At 38.6% G+C, this 18,552-nt stretch overlaps 3 protein-coding genes across 4 annotated transcripts; 1 reads left to right on the top strand and 2 right to left on the bottom strand.

The window, feature by feature from the left end:
* Positions 1–39: 39 nt before the first annotated feature.
* On the bottom strand, positions 40–5,769 carry LOC149729207 (uncharacterized). The gene is made up of 2 exons (XM_089887152.1): positions 5,158–5,769; positions 40–4,739 (listed from the first exon to the last, which is right to left on the bottom strand). The coding sequence occupies exons 1-2, from the start codon at positions 5,562–5,564 to the stop codon at positions 2,021–2,023; spliced, it is 3,126 nt and encodes a 1,041-aa protein (XP_089743278.1). The 5' UTR covers positions 5,565–5,769; the 3' UTR covers positions 40–2,020.
* A 328-nt stretch (positions 5,770–6,097) lies between these two features.
* Positions 6,098–18,479, bottom strand: LOC149729208 (protein SSUH2 homolog). Its single transcript, XM_089887154.1, has 13 exons — positions 18,310–18,479; positions 17,864–18,151; positions 17,298–17,447; positions 16,866–16,938; positions 16,461–16,584; positions 15,458–15,518; positions 15,275–15,399; positions 15,007–15,173; positions 14,373–14,465; positions 7,553–7,655; positions 7,170–7,274; positions 6,813–6,877; positions 6,098–6,413 (listed from the first exon to the last, which is right to left on the bottom strand). The coding sequence occupies exons 1-13, from the start codon at positions 18,332–18,334 to the stop codon at positions 6,335–6,337; spliced, it is 1,458 nt and encodes a 485-aa protein (XP_089743280.1). The 5' UTR covers positions 18,335–18,479; the 3' UTR covers positions 6,098–6,334.
* Positions 9,452–13,975, top strand: LOC149729209 (uncharacterized). 2 transcript variants are annotated; one of them, XM_089887157.1, is made up of 7 exons: positions 9,452–9,784; positions 10,012–10,045; positions 11,810–11,950; positions 12,009–12,088; positions 12,412–12,553; positions 12,978–13,183; positions 13,559–13,975. In XM_089887157.1, exons 1-7 carry the CDS (start codon positions 9,686–9,688, stop codon positions 13,667–13,669), a joined length of 813 nt encoding a protein of 270 aa, XP_089743283.1. In that variant the 5' UTR covers positions 9,452–9,685; the 3' UTR covers positions 13,670–13,975. The 2 variants fall into 2 exon arrangements, with proteins under 2 accessions (XP_089743283.1, XP_089743281.1); XM_089887155.1 differs by having other exon boundaries at positions 9,487–9,784; positions 12,406–12,553.
* Positions 18,480–18,552: the final 73 nt, after the last annotated feature.

Here is an 18,552-nt window from a genome sequence, read left to right on the forward strand (position 1 = left end):
TCAAAGTTCATAGACATCTTATAACCTAATTATAAACACCTGAATATACAAACAAAGTTACAAATTAGGTAAAGTCAAATTGTCAATGTAACAGCTGGGTTGAACTTAGGTTTGCACCAAGAAAAGAAGATGTTCACAATATTAAACCAATATTATTCGTAACCGATGGCGGCAAATATTAAATTATTGGGGTGGGGGAAATATCACTACAATTGCGTAACAACAGTTTTAATAATTTTAGGGAGAGGCATGACCACCCATACACCCCACTAGATCCGCCACTGTTCCTAATTGAGCTTTCAAACATGCAGTTTCTAAATATATTAAGCTTCATAATTTTTCACATATAATAACACTAACATGGCACAAATTCTTATCACGGCAGCTTTTCTACAACACAATGTACACGTGTGGTGAAACTAAACAGTAGGAATACGAATAGCCATAGGCGCCAAACCAGGGGTGGCAAGATGGGCAGACCCAACCCTAGAATTTACTACTTTTAATCAGTAAACATTACAACCAATAAGTTAAGATTTGTTTCACAGGATTGTGTGTCTAACTATCCCTGCCTCCCCTGTGTTAACAAAGTTTGCCGTCTATGCAAATAACCAATATTTTAAAGACAATCGAAACAATAATTTGAATTTTTGAACAACATTTTATGATTGCCGCAAATATTAGCTTGGAAAATTACAAAAAATTAAAAAATACCGACAAAGTAACTTTGGCCTTAAGTAAAAAATTAAACTTTTAAAGTTTTTCAGTTCACTCATTGTGGTAAAATAATATTTCACTGAAACTTATATTATTTCTATGATGTTGAATGAATTAACAATTTATAGAAATCATATATAACACCAATGTGATGCAAATTTTTAGAACAAAATTAAACTTGGAGTCGGAATAAAATACCCATAATGTCAAATGTCAATGCTAAAAAAGCTAGTTCAGATAAAATAAACTGTTGACCAAGGTTTCACTACAACCCCTAAGGTGAACGTTAAGAAATATTTGAGCAAAGAAATTTACAGAACTTATGGCAAAAATAAACATAAAATTGAACCCAATATTGTGAGTATGGCAGAGGAAATATTGGTTACATGTTACATTAAATTAATGTTTATTTAATGTCAGAAGATTGTTTTCTAAATATATCATGCTTGGTGGTAACACAAGCACTGTATATTAACCAAGTTTTGTAGAAAATAGCAAATAATTGCTCTTATTGTATTATTTGTCTATTTAAAGTAATAATGGTATAGTTTGGGGTAAAAATGGTTTACATATAATGGGCCATCTTATAGGTGTTTCGCTCTAAGGTTTGGAAAACCATGTTTAAACATTTCATGATAATTGAAAAGTATTTATACATGTTGGGGTGATGGTCCAATTCTCGCCTCAATCTAATGGTGTTTTACACTATAGGACCCCAGCCATGTAGACAATTTAAATGTTTAGTTATACACAATTGGAACAAATATATTGGGAACATTACAAGTATTTACATAATTCACTTCACTCTTAATGCAAGAAGCATGATGCTACTAACCAGGGGCGCAACCAGGGGGCTGTGTTGTTGTCATGACAGCCCCCTATTCCGCAGACGCAGCCAGAAAGTGCTAAGACGCGCACACACATTGCATTCAATATTACTAGAACTAACTGCCATAGTAATCATATACATCATATACCATTATACTGTTGTGTACAAAACATTCAATGACTTTTAAAGTTATATCAAAAGCTTCAAAATCTCTTAAAATAAAGATTTCAAGGTCACAGCATCTTACAGATATAAACATTTGCAACAAACCTAATGTAATACAAACCATTTGCCTGCTTTGGTATAAAGAACTTTATTCCAGCCATTTATCTGCCATAGCAAGGATCTTGACAAATTTTGGATTCTCATTTACATTTTGTACAAAACTTGGGAATTTAATTATCATCTTTATACCAAAATCACCAAAAAGTTTCTATTATAGTCTACATGGTAGCAGAAGTAATCCCACGTAAATTAGATTTCGTTTGTGAGTTTATTATTCTGCAGCTCCCGTTGGATGCTCATCTCTATCTGTTGGAGTTCAATGGCAAGAAGAAGATCCTCAGCTTCATCCTGGATTTCCCTTCCTCCCTCTTGCATCACGATCTTGTTTCCCATCGAGTCAAACATATTGTTCGTCGCAACTTCCGGGATTCGACGTTTATTAGATTTATCGACGCTTGTTGTTGGTTCCACATCGGTGCACACGGACTCTGCCACCGAGGAAGTTACATCCGTGAATTTACTTTTGTTTCGATCCATGTCCGACGCGTGCAACCTCATTGCCCCGTTCGCGTTCGCCGTAACTTGCTCCGGAATCGCTGACGTGGTTTTCGACCGTACGTTCCTTGCGATGGGTCCGTACTTACTCACGATCCTCTGATCCTGGATGGGAAGAACCTCGTCCTCATCTGGTTTCACTGCCCCCACGTAATAATCTCTCTCTACATACGAGCGGTTCTTCGCAGACACTTGAGATGTTGAACTCCCGAGGTCGCACATAACATCAACGAGTGTCGGGCTCGAAACATCTCGTCGAATCGGGAACGGTAAAGATTCAAGTGAAGGAATGCAGGTCGTGCCGGTCCATAAACTATACTGTCCTGAGCTCACAGTATCTTGTGATGAAAACACAGGATTGTTGAGAAAAGTTTTCACATTTATCTGGTCGTCTACATAGTCAGGTGTGTTCTCCACGCAATCTCCTTTTTCAAGGTTATCTGATGAAGGAATCGTCCCAAACTTTTGCTGCTGAAGCTTTGGGGCAGTGATTCGCTTCTGGACAAGTTTGTTGATTACTTCGTATTTTCGCTTTCGTAGCTCGTCCAATGTTTTGGAATCATGGCTCTCCTTGTATGGTGTGGGAAGGGGTTGGGGAATCGGGTATTGATCGTCTTTGGGTGGGGGTGGGAGCTGTTGGGGGATTATTTGCTGGGGGGGTTGCTGAATGTGCATCACTACATTAGGGGGAAGGTATACTTGTTGGTTGGGTTGGATGGGTAAGTTTGGGGTTTGTACCATTATTTGGGGTTGGGTGGGGGGTTCTTGGTGGTGTGGGGCACGTATGGGTGGGTAGGTGTGTTGGGGGTTAACGGGGACCCTGTGTAGCTGTTCGGGGTCCCCTACTACGGGTTGTAGGGGACCTGGGACGTATATGGGTGAAGCGGGGCGTTGAAGGACGTAGTGGGATGGGTGGAGAACCGATACCGAGTTCTGCGCGGGGCTTTGTGGGTGATGGTCTTGTAGCATGGTGGCTGGAACGTTGTGGTGAATGTTTTGTTGGTAAACATGGGGGTTGTCGGTTATAATGCGCGAGTTGTAATGAACGGGTTTCCTTTCATATAAGACTTGGTTGTTCTGGACGTAATGCATTTGCAAGGGTTGGTGGGGTACCGGGGGTATCACCGCTGGTATGTGTTGGGGGACTCCCATTTGTACAACAGGGGTTTGAGCGACTGGAACATGCATCGGTGGTGAATGGAGTATCTGAGGGTTAGAGGGTTGTTCTTGTCTGTAGGTGGGTTCGGTATGGTAATGATTCCTGGGTTGGGTAACGTATTGTTTGTTAGGTTGGTTAGTGGAGCACTGACATGTATGAATGCAGTGTGTTGATGGTTGGTTGGTTGTGTGGACATGGTCTTTATATACTTCATCTTGCTGAGGGCGTTCAGGGGATAAAATATCGTTGTGTGTCGTTTTCTTGTGCCGGTTGCGAAAATGTTGTAATTCGTCGTCTGTGTGCGCGAATGTACACGCCGCGCCACGAGGGCACAATCCTTTGCTCTTAGAATCTCGACACATAGAGGTCTTATATTTATTGCTGTGTTGGTTGGTATCGGGACTCTGCCACACCCAGCTGTTATGATTCTTCATGAAGTTAATCAACCCTTCAACAACTATCATAGTGGAGTGCGTGCATTTCTCCAACATCACCCAGTCTGATGATGGATTATCAATATCGATGTCCGATAGGAAAGCAAACTGATGAAGCAAAGGTTCTATTTTACCCGGGTCTCCTGATCTTTCCAATGCTGACTTTAAATCTTCTATACACTGGTTGAACGAGGATTTACTTTGCAGTCGGTCAATAATAGACTGCATGTATGACTTATGTGACTGGTCTCCATATAACAACGCACTCCACTGGTCAGGGGCAATACGTAACCCTGCCTCGCGTGCAATTTCAACGATCTGCGCATCGTGCTCTCTCCTCAATTCCTCGTAACTTAGAAATTCATCCTTCAGTCTCATTAATGACGAATTCCCTTCACGCTTTGTGACTTTAAAACAGGAGGCCCGATACAACAGTTGCACCACGTGCCCGATGCTCGTCTTGGACGCTTGCGCGAATTGTGTCTTAAGATTCTTGACAACAAGCTGCACCAAAACTTTCCTACTGAGCTCAGATGAATCCGACCCATCCTCGAAGGTGAAATGGATCAACTTGAGAGCTTCCTCTTGCATGGCAGGGCCGAGGAACTGGCATCCCCTTGCACGGACGGCTGCCCACAAACTCGCAGACAGCGTTGTTGGGTTTTGGTGCAAAAGTATCAGCTCAGTTGCACTACGCTCCCCAAGTGCACGCCCTGCACGGAGAGCTCGCTTCCTGCCTTCCTCTTCAACCAGTTGACAATTAATCAAAGCAACTAACTTCCTTTGCATCGGCCGACTTAGTTCGTTTCCTTTGTTTGGTCTAAAATATATTTAAAGTTTAAACTTTACAGAATAGAAAAACACAACTTAAATATTTATTATTTAACGCTGGCCAAGCAGAGATATCTTAATATTATAAGGACCTTTAATGCTGTGACCCAGGAGAACTGGGAATTGGTTACATTACCCCCCAAGGACATTACTTTATTCTGGTATGAGGTAATAAGAGTCGTACCAATGGTTAGACCACACCTTGTTATACCAAAGCGAAACAATTACCAACAAAAAGTAACATATGTGGTAACTGGAAAGCATGTACGACGTGTATATAACAGAACACCCGTATTATAGCGATTGTCATTGCCTGCCATGCAAGGATAAATAAGTTACATACGTGGTAACTCGTAAGCGGGCACGGGGTGTATGGTTACAACTACAACCACACACATACGACATACCTTAGCAACAAAGCCAATTCTTCAATATGTTTCTTGGATTTGTCGTAAAGTTTAACGCACTGAGCGATATTCCCAGGGTGGAAGTTCTCCTTTCCTTTCTGTGAGACAGCTCGCATCTCTACTGACCCCTTGTGGCTCTCCTCTTCGGGAACGAGAAGCAGAAGAGCGGAGTTAACGGGGAGGTCCGAAATATCACATGTGATGCTATTTTGGTCGAACTGACACTGAGGGTGCTTCAAGTCACCAAGACAACCCCTACATACAGTATGTCCACACCCGAGACTTATCGGGCAACGATCGGTGCGATTGAACTCATTCTCACAAACAGAGCAGATTAGAAACTGATTCCATTGTGGTGGTTGAGCGGGGACTTTACGACTATCAGACGACTTATATTTCATTGCCATGGCAACGAATGTGCCGACTTTACTGATACAGTTAATAACATTAACACATGTTAACAATTAAACCTGTGCAAGAACTAATATTTTTAATAATTGAACTAAGAATTAAACGTATCATGTAATGCATTTTGCGGTAATACTGCCGCTGGTGACTAGTGAAAACTTTGGTCTTAAAATGTTCGTAAAACCAACCAAAACATGTAAAACAAACCTGAAATTCCAACCTTTTTCACTTTTTTCGAAAATGAGAAAAATTTCATAACAACATGTGACATAGAAATATTAATATTACGCACATTTTGGTTATTCTATTTTTTTCGATAAATGACACGAATTAAACATTGTGTCGCGGTTTTGTTAATATAAAATATTTTACTCATTTTTTAGATTTAAAGCTGCGCCTTTTAGCAATAAAGTGGTTCACTGTCTGATCCTTATCGCCTATTTTTCGGGTGGATGAAAAACTAACACACTACCAAGGATTTCCACTACGTGGCGTTGCAGAGTGCAAATAAATTCAACAACAGGGGAGAATATTTCATATAAATCATGCTTTATTAAATAATCAATGAAACTTATTGCAGAGTAATTTAACATACATTTGAACACTGGTTAATAGACTGCAATGATGAAATGAATATAAGCATATGATTAAAGTGTTAATTTCACTTTGGGGAAAAAAATCTTACAAATCATGATACACACTGAAGATGAACAGAAATAAATGGAGTAACAATCTTACAAATATATAACATAGTTAAACATGGAGTGAATTACAAGATGTTACAGCAACAACATGTATGCGGATATTCCTTTGTATAAACACTATGTTGGTGTCCATACACCCAGAACCTGGAAGGTGAATATTTATCAGGGTTAATAGAAATACAATCATCCCAAAGTTACAACGTGGTAAACTGTAAGCAAGGTGAATAAAACAGAACACCCGTGTTATAGCGACTGTCATTGCCCGCCATGCAAGGATAAATAAGTTACATACGTGGTAACTCGCAAGCGGGCACAAGGTGTATGAAACAGAACACCCATGTTATAACGACTGCGGTTACCCCACTATGTGAAGATAAATAAGTTGCATACTTGGTAACTGGGAAGTGGGCACGGTGTGTGTGAAACAGACACCTGTGTTATAGATTTATTCACTATGCATAATGCTTAAACATCGTATTAAACAACAATCATTGGAAAAGATTGCTATGACACAACCATGATACTTATGACATCACAACCCACCTTCCCTCTTTATCCTTAAACTTGAATCGACATTCGTAAACAGGGACGGCTGTTAGTTTATGACGCTGTAATATATATAAGGGTGTAAGAAGAATATCTAATGTTTGTTGTCCTTTGTATCTGCATATATTGGTGAATATTATTTATAGCACTAGATTGGCCGTGTTGGGCAAGGTGGCCAGGAATTTACAAAAAGGATCCAACGTTATTTTGAAACATTACTTTCCAGTTTACACGATGTGCAAAACGTTGGGCACTGAACCATTAGTTGTTTCATGCCTTATTATTAACAAGACCCTCCTAACTACACTCCTGAGCACGGTTTCCATCCCCATGCCCGCAGTCGAGCAGACAAACCTGTTGTAGGATAAGTTTTGCTGGCCACGCGGTGGCGTGAGAGGACACAAGCTCGGACGAACGTCGATTGATTTCTTGTTCGATGAAGTTTTGAACCGGACCAACCTTGGATATTTAGTGATGATTTAATTAATTATGTGTTTGACAACTTCGTATCTTTATAAATCAGGCTTAGATTCCATAATAACTCATGTGATTGTAGCATATCTATTATCCTACACCTATATCACACATAAAATTATTACATCACACACATAACTATTACATCACGCATATATTTATGACATAAGTCACATAACACACATTATTATGACATCACATACATAACTTTGATAACACACACATAATTATGACATCACGCACATAAATATGACATCACTCACTCTAAGAGCGGCTTGTTGAAAGATGACATCACCAGTGACATCACGGATCAGGTGATCAGGCATGTCCGTTCGTTCAATAATGTGATCGCTTAGATTGTTCGAACTGTAGGGGGGTGGGTTGGGTTTATATGGTGACAAGTACACAACAAAACATAATAACACGAGGTAGAATTTATTAAACAGCGTAGGGTTGTTGTTTATACAAAGGAGAGCAAGACAATATTCTAAGTTAAAATAACAAAACTTGCATTAGCATACAAAATCTAACAGAGTAAAATTATTAGTAAAACAACAGTTCTTAAAAAAGGGGTAGCTACTTAAGAAGCAATATTAATTTGGTTGATGGTGACCGTCTCTATATTACAATGAGAAATCATATTACTATGCCCCATATCATGCAGGTGGATAGCATTTTATGGAAACATAAACAAGCTATATAAAATAAAACAATCACCATGATTTAAGTTTATTTATTTCAAAAAAACGTTTTTTTTGCATTCAGTCCACGGCTCTTCTTCTGTGACGTTATAAATCGCGACGGACGCGCTGAATCTGCGGTTTATCAGTGACGTCAATACAGAATTTTTTTATGTCATCGTTCGTTCGATCGAAAACAATGAATCCACGAATCAGCGACAAACGAAAGTTTCGACGTCCACGATTTCGTCATATGGTTGTTACGTAATAGACATCCGTGTCACCAACAAAGGACGCGAAGTTTCGATCGTTCGATGTGGCGACATCGGCTACTCGGCGGTTAGAGGCGTCTGGTATCCGTAATAAATGTAACTTATTTATCCTCGCATGGCGGCCAACGACAGTCGTTATAACACGGGTGTTCTGTTCCATACATCTCGTGCCCGCTTACGAATTACCATGTATGTAACTCTGTAGGTGATTTTGTGGTTGTCGTTGCCCTGCCACGCGAGGTTAAATTAGTTACTATAACTAATTCTAATCTTAAAGCTCATTTCGAGAACCAACGTTATTTGAGTAGGCTTTCAACAGTAACTTCACAAACTTCAACAATTTTCACCAATAACATTCAGTTTTGAACATTTTAAACTAATTTAGCCACTTTCCTAAAGTTTTTTTATGTGAATATATCTTGCATCGCTGGTAATTGCGAAACGTCATGAGTTTTACGTTAATGCAATCAGGGGTGCATGAGTTCGACGCAACAACTTTAGGGGTTCACCAAGCAAAAATGTTGAACAGCACTGATGTATAGGAATCAAATGTCGCACGTGTTATACGGTCGATAATTCCTTTGCGCAAGAAAATATAAACAAGCTACATTCATTCGTTCAGTGTGGGCGCATAACCAAAATGGCGGCAACCACCAACTTTTGGTTCTTTGTCCTTAAACAATGAGCATTATTTCATTTTACAATCGCTGTGTCATGCTTGGTTAAAAATAACTAAACTGATTAAACGTCATAACTGATCGTGTTATGTCATAATCACGCATTGGTATAACGTGCCAAAAAAATACAATAAATCACGTAAAATGTGACAAGCGCGGATTAAAAATTAATTTAAACTTTGCAACGCGGCATAGACATCTTATAAAATAAAAAGAAACCGAAATTTTCGATTCATGATAAAGCAGGTTGCAGCAATTCTGCCTACTATGTAAATTTATAGGGATTTGCATTTTATTTTTCTTATGTTTATATTAGTAATGTTTTACACACCTTGTGTTCATTACGAGTTACCACGTATGTAACTTATTTATCCTCGCATGGCGGGCAACAGCAGTTGTTATAACACGGATGTTCTGTTTCATACACCTTGTGCCAGCTTACGAGTTACCAGCACTTATGTGGGTGATTAGTGACTAAGTAAGAGCAATTGCTGTTAAGAGTTTTGCTCAAGGTTACGGAAACAATCTTTAAACCCGTATACGTCATAATACCTGGAGCGCTATAAGAAACATTGTGATGTCATACATAAGTATATAATAACATTTTCTGTGATATTATTTAAATGTTGAAGTGACAAAGAATTGATTGTTACGTCACAATGTTCATTGTTACAAGAATCGAAAAAAGAAGTTAACGCGATGGCGAGTTTCGGTGAGTAGTATATAAGTGATTGTGACGCAACAATCGACCACAATAGGCAACCAACATGCAGTTTTGTGACGCAATAAAGATGTTTGTGGTGATTGTGGTCGCTGGAGCTTCGGAAGGCGTTTATTACACATCGGATCGGGAATGCTCGTTGCAGGTAAGCGTTGTGTATCTACACCCAGCGTTGTTCAGCGCAGGTCAGCGTAGATATTTCTTTGTTTGTTCTTTTAAGCTGCGTTTACACTACAGTGTAACTCGCCTTGGTGTAAAAAGAACAAACAAAGAAATATCTACACCCAGCGTTGTTCAGCGCGGGTCAGCGTAGATATTTTTTTGTTTGTTCATTTGAACAAAAATTCTAATGTTTATACTATTTCTATGCAGGGCACCAGCGAAGGAATCGCGGACTTCGCTACAGGTTTGTTTTGAATAATAACGTTTATTACGTCATATAGAAATGTGTTCGTTCATTTATGCGCTACTATTTTGATTGACAGGTTGTGTTTGATTGACAGGTTGCGTTTGATTGACAGGTTGTGTTTGATTGACAGGTTGTGTTTGATTGACAGGTTATGTTTGATTGACAGGTTATGTTTGATTGACAGGTTGTGTTTGATTGACAGGTTATATTTGATTGACAGGTTGTGTTTGATTGACAGGTTGCGTTTGATTGACAGGTTGCGTTTGATTGACAGGTTGTGTTTGATTAACAGGTTGTGTTTGGTTGACAAGTTGCGTTTGATCATGGCCTACTCAATACACGGCCTAGGAATACACCGAAACTGCTCAGAAAATAGGAGGCCTATTGACGCGAATAATGCCCATTATAATACATTGTTACGTCACGGTTTTATGAATGGATTTTGCTGTCTGGCTGTAGTTTTTGCATCAAATAACAGTTTATTTACCATTCCCGGTTAAATTACCTTATTTTTCGGGTTATTTTGTCAACATCTTATATTTTTTATAAATGTTTAAGCATGACTGAACAGATTGGAGTTACTTTTAACCACGTGCGGCATACAAGTAAGTTTTACCGACAGTTTAGTTTGGCTCAGTCGCTGAGTGAAAATAGTATTTGGCTTAAAACAGAAGTTTTTTAAGACAGCCTATGCATATCTAGCAAAACAACACCGCAGTAACAACAAGTAAGTTAATTGATATGTCCGTTGCGGACTTTTAAAACCGGCCCTTAAAAACAATATAGGATATTGGATAAACACAAGCATTAGCCTTTTGGCCCAAGGTGCTTATGCCTTGATCTGTCGTGCTGCTCATAACTCATTTTCTACTCGAGGTTTTTTTTGTTAAAGCAGGACAGAGGCTCTTCCTCAAGGTCAAAAAATGGGTCATACACCACATCATAAATTAAGACTGTTTAATACAAACAAACTCACAATAGCCTCCCTTCGTACTTAAGTGTTGTGTCTAACTTTAGACCTTTGTCGCTGTTTAAATTTGACTAGTCTTCCTTCCTGAAGATCTTCTTGCCACTTCTTCATGATCATAACATGCACAGATGGTACCCTTATCCAAATATTTTTATCCAACTACGGAACACCTATTGACCATGCTTAAATAGCTTGCTTAATAATTCTGGTGGCTTACAATTTAATCTAAATAAAATTATAAAGGTGTGCTGCATTATAAAACTTGCCAAATGCCTGTCTACTAAATTAAATATAATCAAAACGTAGGTTTTCTGTGTTGGTAAACTGAATCTGATTGCTCGTCTCTCTTTATGCTTAATAAACTGATATTTATATACTAATAAACCTTTTGCGCTGCTTTATATGTCTGGTATGATTTTAACTAAACAAGAAAATATACCTGCGACACGTTCTGTGATAAACTGTAAGTTAAAACAATCTAGAACTGGTATTGAACCTACCAACAACTGCAAACTGCATTCAAAATGGAGGAAATCCATTCATAAAACCGTGACGTAACAATGTATTATAATGGGCATTATTCGCGTCAATAGGCCTCTTATTTTCGGAGCAGTTTCGGTGTATTCCTAGGCCGTGTATTGAGTAGGCCATGGTTTGATTGACGGGTTGTGTTTGATTGACAGGTTGTGTTTGATTGACAGGTTATGTTTGATTGACAGGTTGTGTTTGATTGACAGGTTATGTTTGATTGACAGGTTGTGTTTGATTGACAGGTTGTGTTTGATTGACAGGTTGCGGATACCTTCATTTCTCCTACCAAAACTACAATGGTCCGTCACTCAACGTTCTCTCTATGACATCACAGTGGTGGATTATCGCAAATGATACATCAAGATTGGGGCTCAACGTAACCATGACAACGAATGGTGGGGGTAAGTGGGGACTTCCCTGTTATATGAATACTCATGACAATGATGTCATAATACTTAGGATCAGCGTTAATGAACCTTTTTGCTTCGAGAAGACCGATGTTCTGCGGGAGATTTGAAGTTGGGAACAATAATACACAGGTGAATCTCCACTATGACGTAACAAATAACAATAGGACCAGACAATAGAATTCGTTACAATAGACCCATAAAAACTGGGACCCAGAATCACTGGGACTAATAAAATATGGGACCCATGAAAAGTTGGGCCCCTAAAAAAATTGGACCCTTTACAGTGAGACCCACAAAAGCAAAATGCGAATCTTAACAGCAAGACCCCATACAAGCGGGCCCATATAAACTACTTTAAACGGGCAGTTTGATAGAAATGCTCAAATGTGATATAAAGGTTTTTTTGTTGGTTGTTATGCCCTTTTAATCAAACAATTGTATTGAAGCCACAGAATCTGTCAATCTCGTTGGTATGTGAACAGCGCTCATTATCCTTGGACAATAGATACAACATATATATTAACGAGGTGGAGCGTCAAGTCATTTTCCCCTCATGCTCGCTACCCATGTTTCATCAATCAAGACTTTGCAGAGGTAAAGGGTATATCATTTAACTTGGTAAGCCCCAAACCGTGCACCTATGACGTCATCAAGGAGAAAGGCTACATTTCGGATTTTTTATTTTTAAAACTTTTCGCTCTCACATGCAACATTATAGCAAAGACTCGCCTGATTGGTGCTGCAACATTATAGCAAAGACTCGAGAGGGCACGACAATACATTTTATTTGTGTTTTACATATGTGGTATAATTTTAATGCTGTTTAGTTATTTAAATATGTACCTGTTGTTTATGTTGAAAGCACGTTAGCTACACTGGCTTGCTGCGTAATTAATCAACAACGATTATTCGTGATAAAGTTTCCGTTTGTGTTCTAACAATGTTTAACCACAACGTAACAGCAAAGTAACATTAAATTAAACAACAAGGGTTTTCAAGCAACATTTCTAATTTTCAGTTAAAGCCGAAAAGAAAATTTTGTTCGAGGTTTACGCTGAAACTGGTAAACAATTGGTGCAAGTGACTTTGTCGGATGCTGCTTACAAATCTAGTGTTTATGATATCATAACGACCCGTAGACGCAGTTATTTTATCGCTATCAAGAAATGGAGGAGTTCGCTGAGTTTTACGCAGCCCATTATATCATACCAAGTTATTTGTTACGTAAGTTGAAATAATTTACTTTTTCACATTGCTAGGAAAAAATATTTTGAAACCTGAAAAAATGGGACTCCTAAATAGGTTGTGGATATTTAAACACCATGGCTTACTGGTTTGGTGCTTGCATCATAACCATAGGATATCGGGTTTGAGGCTTAATAGTAAAGTTAGAAGCATGGAGTGTAGGTGTCCTTGGGCAGGACAAACTTACAACAAGTGATACATATTGGTTTTGCAACTAATAATTTTAGATTTATCTGCTTTTAGAAGGTAATATATTCATACCACAAGCTTTAAGTTGTTTAAAAATAAAACAATTGAATTATTTCATTATTCTAATCCATTATTACATCACCATAATCCATTATTACATCACAGCCAGAGAACACAGTTGAATTTGAGAAGTTGGAGCGTGGACAAACATACACAGTGGTTGTGTGGAGACGTGGGGAGATCGTGAGATACGTTAAGTCAATACAACTTATATAAACATTAGTGGGGAATATGGTGGTGTGGGAACTATTACTGTTTGTGTCGTAAAAACAAGTTAAAAAACAAAACTAATATTTTAAAGATTTTGATTACATTATTTCATAAATGTTAAATCAAGATTTTTTCGGCAAATTAGAACATTAAAAAATAGCATTGTATTTAATTTCCTGCAACCCCTGTTATAACGTCTCTGATTGCTCATAAGACATTGTGTGATTCACCCGATATTTAAATGTATATTTTTTATTCATTATATATTGTAATAACATGGCACTTATTATGAATAAACTTGCCTGAATCATGTATGGCGTTCAATGTTCATTACTGTTGCATAGTTAGTGAATAAAGACTCTTACTTAGCATGCAGTGAAAGACAAAGTATTTGATAAAGACTTCTTAATAACTGAGGTTGATTCTTAACACAAAATTTTATTTGTACATGTGGTGGTTCGTGTCTTTACGCACACTTGTCACCTTACATTTTATTCTACTTGAGTTAAATATTTGCAACCCACTGTGAGTTACTTCTTACAAGGTTTAACAGCCACGCTTTTTAACCAAATGGCCTTTCATTAATTTTACCCTTAGCGTGTTGTTATAACCACTGTTGTTTTACCGTTAAGCCCGATCTCTTCATTATTTTAGTTAAATATGGTACATCTTAATACATAAATAGTTATTATGACATCACAATACTTACTATGAGATGGTGAGTTGAATGAATTGCTTGAGTTTTCCAAATCCTTGACATTCCTTGCACCTCACGCACCCCATGCCTGAGCAAGTGTAGCATCTGTGTATGGGTTACAAGGTTAGCTAACGGTTCAGACACATAACCGTCATGGAATGCAACAAACACTTGTTTACACCATTGGTTCCCAACCCTTTTACCAATGAGAAACAAAACCAGGGAAATAAAATGCCAAGGTTGTAAAAAATCTAAACACCCGTGTTATAACGACTGTCGTTGCCCACCATGCAAGGATAAATAAGTTACATACGTGGTAACTTATAAGCTGGCACGAGGTGTATGAAACAGAACACCTGTGTTATAACGACTGTCGTTGCCCCGCCATGGAAGTTACATACGTGGTAACTCGCAAGCTGGCACGAGGTGTATGAAACAATACACCCGTGTTATAACGACTGTCGTTGCCCCACCATGCGAGGATAAATAAGTTACATACGTGGTAACTCGTAAGCGGGCACGAGGTGTATGAAACAATACACCCGTGTTATAACAACTGTCGTTGCCCCGCCATGCAATGATAAACAAGTTACAATTAAGCCAAGTTACATTCATTCACGAACATAAATATATTTAAACCACCCACCTCTTCTTACCACGACCATGACACATGGGACACGACTCCCTGTGTGATTGTCCATCTCTTGTTATATTACGGTGACCACTGCCTTGACAATGGCTACATTTTATACGACCCCGACCGTGACAGTGCCAACATCTATTGAAGCCACGCCCACAACATACGTGGCACGCCTGTGAAAGTGTAATGTCATAATGGGTGGATGATGTCATAATGTGGGTGCTGTTATAATAAGTTTAAACGTCAACACGGCACATACAAACATATATCTCACCCTAACAGAGGCAGTATGTGGAATCTCCACTTTCTTAACTTCTGTTTTGAACAAAGCGGTTGCGTTGGATTGTATGTCCCACGGTCCTGGTGCGGGCCCATTATGGGGACCATCCACAAATCCTCCTAATAATGTATCAAAATTATTATGACCTGTCAATCAAACAGCACCTGTCAATCAAACCTGAGTAAGGAACATAATGCCACTTTGTGGTTCTGCCTTCAGTGAAAGTTTCCAAGGTATACTGGAACAAAATAAAATAGTTAAACAATGAAAATAGACAAGGGTGTTAAGGTTCTTAAACTTTTTCCCATTATGTTTCATTCCTCATTACAGACCTTGCATCACTTATAAAAAAAAATGCAGCTTCAAAATTTCCAATTTTATTACCTTATTATTAGTTGCTATCATTAATTGGTGTGTATTACCAATTAACTTGTTACTATGTGTATCCAGACTATTCACATAGGGTGTTATAGGGATACCTTCGGGCCCTATACGCATACCAATGTTAGGCAAGTATTGTTGTTTCAATAGAAATCCCCTCAATAAAAAGCAATAGGAATTCACTTATTAACCAACTGTGTCAGGAACCTTTAGCTCGTAACACAATTCTCAATGTTTATTTATAGATGGTTGAATAAGATTAGCGGATCATAAGTTTTATAGCAGGGTGGGGGAAGACGGGACACTTTTGACATTCTGTTTTCTCGTCATATTTGGTAGTAAACAATAAAATTCAAAAGAATTATAAATCCGTATCCGCACAACTCCCATAGACCGTTGTTAATTGTTTGAACCAGGATCAGGAAACTTGGATATTATGCCCAAAGGTGTCCCATTTTCCCCCACCCTACCAAATAATTACATAAGTACCATGTATGCTTATGTTAAAGCAATGACCGATCTTTTGATTCTATAATGGTGCTGGGGTGATGTATTTATAAAGGGACAAATGAAAACTGGGATGTATCATTTATATCCTAAGGCAGTTTATAGACACACAAACACAATAATGTTTTATATCAGTGAGGTTAAGACATGTCAAGCCATAAAACCATATGAATATAAAATAGAAGTACTTCACATGCACTGGGCTAAAAGGCCAACTCGGTCCTACATCCCAGGTTACATGATGTGCCTTACTGTAAGTGTAGGACCTCACTTATTTAACGAACAAACTTACATGGAAAGCTGATGTACTTTGTATATCCTTGATGTCCATATCTTTGGCCGCCCCTTTACCATAACAACATTCTTGAGAAACATATTCTAACAAAGCTTCCTTGGCTTCCTCTGATGTTATTGACCTGGGGTTAAAGTAAAGTTGAGGTAATCTATGGGTTAGAAGCTTGATGCTGCTTCCATAGTGGGGCATCATGCGTTTTGGGCACAACACTGAACAGTAAACAGCAATTGCTTCAACCCAGTGGTCACTAATAAGTTGTCTAATTTTCTGCCCTACAGAAAGAAAGTTGCATACGTGGTAACATCAAAGCAGGGTCAGGGGGTGTAAAAGAAGAAAAAGTAATACATTAGGGCAAGAACCAAAACTTGATAAATTATTCCTCCACTGAAATCAACAACTTACTTAAAATTGGATGAATCAACAGAAGCAGCTTTGCCAACAACTGAGTCGTAACTTGGGGGTGGGCCAGCTGCCGCTAAATTGGGGGAGGGGATGTGTAAACATAGTTCGAGCATAATGTATTATAAAATAAAAACATAAAAGGAAATATTAATATGATGTGTTCCTTGGTGTTTTAATATTGTAGTGAGTCAGTTTATGTTTTTAATTATGCAAACAATTCAAAGCGTATTAAATAACCATTCCTGGGAGGTAATATTTTTTAATAATAATATAATATGGTAGTTTTTAGATTAAATAAAAATCCATGGTGGCACGGGTTAGTGTTTAGGGTGTGGATTTTTGATACAGGGTAAACAGGAGCGTTTACTGTGATGAAAAATAAACTAAATTTAAGTTGATTATTCACAACCTGATAAACAGGACTGCACCTACCTTCATTGTAAGCGACATTCTCGTACCCCGGCAACACAACATCGAGGGGGGGAGGAGCGGATGGAACGACCGGTTCCTCCGCTCTCTCATTCTGATAATCATCGCTCATTTCACCGTGGTATTGTTGGGCAGTAGATGGATCCCATTGCACTGTGGGGTGGGGATATATATATATGTGGGGTGGGGATATATATCACACACTAAGGCTGAACCTTAATTTCATGTCAGAGCAGTGTACAGTTATTCATGACATTTTGTAAAAATTTAGAATCAGATTAAATACAGTTATTTATGAAAATTTATAAAAAATTCATGATCATAATCTGTAAACCCGATAATGTTTTAAAATATCTTATAAAATGTTAATTATTGATAAAACCAGTACTACCGTAGACGTTCTGTGACGTTACAAATTCAATATGTCAAGGGTTTAATGTTAAAAAGGTTTCTTTATTTGTACCATATAAATAATGTAACATTATTTGTGTAGAAGATGAATCCATTCAAATGCCAAAGTTCACGAGAGTTTGGTTGCAAACACACACACAAACTAGTATACTACTTACCTGGGGCTTTCTGTGCTGTTCCATATTGCTGCTGCTGGGGTAACCCCTGTGTTTGCGGGACCATTGAGGGTGCTTGCTGATATGAATTATGTTGCTGGGGTGGGTAACCCCCTTGTTGGGATGGGTAACCACCTTGTTGGGGTGGGTAACCCCCTTGTTGGGGTGGGTAACCCCCTTGTTGGGGTGGGTAACCCCCTTGTTGGGGCGGGTAACCCCCTTGTTGGGGCGGGTAACCCCCTTGTTGCGGCGGGTCACCCCCTTGTTGGTACCCTGGGTTACTATAAGCACCTAAAATACAAATATCTGACACTTTATGAACAAGAAAAGCAACAATAATAATTAACACGTGATAGAACAATCTGCCGAAAATTTAAGAACAGATATACATACAAACAGTCCTACCACACAAACGAAGTTTACATCTCACATACTTTGACATTGCTTACCGTTAAGTTGATGTTTCTCCGACATAATCGTAACCAATACAACCGAACCCCAGAAACGAAACGTAAACAACAACTTAACGCTTCACAGCGTAAATTCAATTGTCACGTGTTCATGACGTAATTACTGTAACAAGACTGGGGAGTGCGTCTACCGAATTACTAGTGTGTGTGTGTGTGTGTTTGTGTGTGCGTGTGTGCGTGCGTGCGTGCGTGTGTATGTGTGTATGTGTGTGTGGTAGAAAG

This window comes from Ciona robusta, chromosome 10, assembly GCF_009617815.1.
Source record: "Ciona robusta chromosome 10, ASM961781v2".
In the NCBI taxonomy this organism is placed as follows: Eukaryota; Metazoa; Chordata; class Ascidiacea; order Phlebobranchia; family Cionidae; genus Ciona; species Ciona robusta.

Coding starts and splice junctions, on each gene's coding strand:
- LOC149729207 (XM_089887152.1), bottom strand. CDS start 5,564: ATGGCAATGAAATATAAGTCGTCTGATAGTCGTAAAGTCCCCGCTCAA. Junction 4,740..5,157: donor GAATTGGCTTTGTTGCTAAG/GTATGTCGTATG, acceptor AATATATTTTAG/ACCAAACAAAGGAAACGAAC.
- LOC149729209 (XM_089887155.1), top strand. CDS start 9,686: ATGCAGTTTTGTGACGCAATAAAGATGTTTGTGGTGATTGTGGTCGCT. Junction 11,951..12,008: donor CATGACAACGAATGGTGGGG/GTAAGTGGGGAC, acceptor CATAATACTTAG/GATCAGCGTTAATGAACCTT. Junction 12,089..12,405: donor TTGGGAACAATAATACACAG/GTGAATCTCCAC, acceptor ATTGTATTGAAG/CCACAGAATCTGTCAATCTC.
- LOC149729208 (XM_089887154.1), bottom strand. CDS start 18,334: ATGTCGGAGAAACATCAACTTAACG. Junction 15,519..16,460: donor AAAGTACATCAGCTTTCCAT/GTAAGTTTGTTC, acceptor ATTTTGTTCCAG/TATACCTTGGAAACTTTCAC. Junction 6,414..6,812: donor TTTAAGGATAAAGAGGGAAG/GTGGGTTGTGAT, acceptor TTCACCTTCCAG/GTTCTGGGTGTATGGACACC.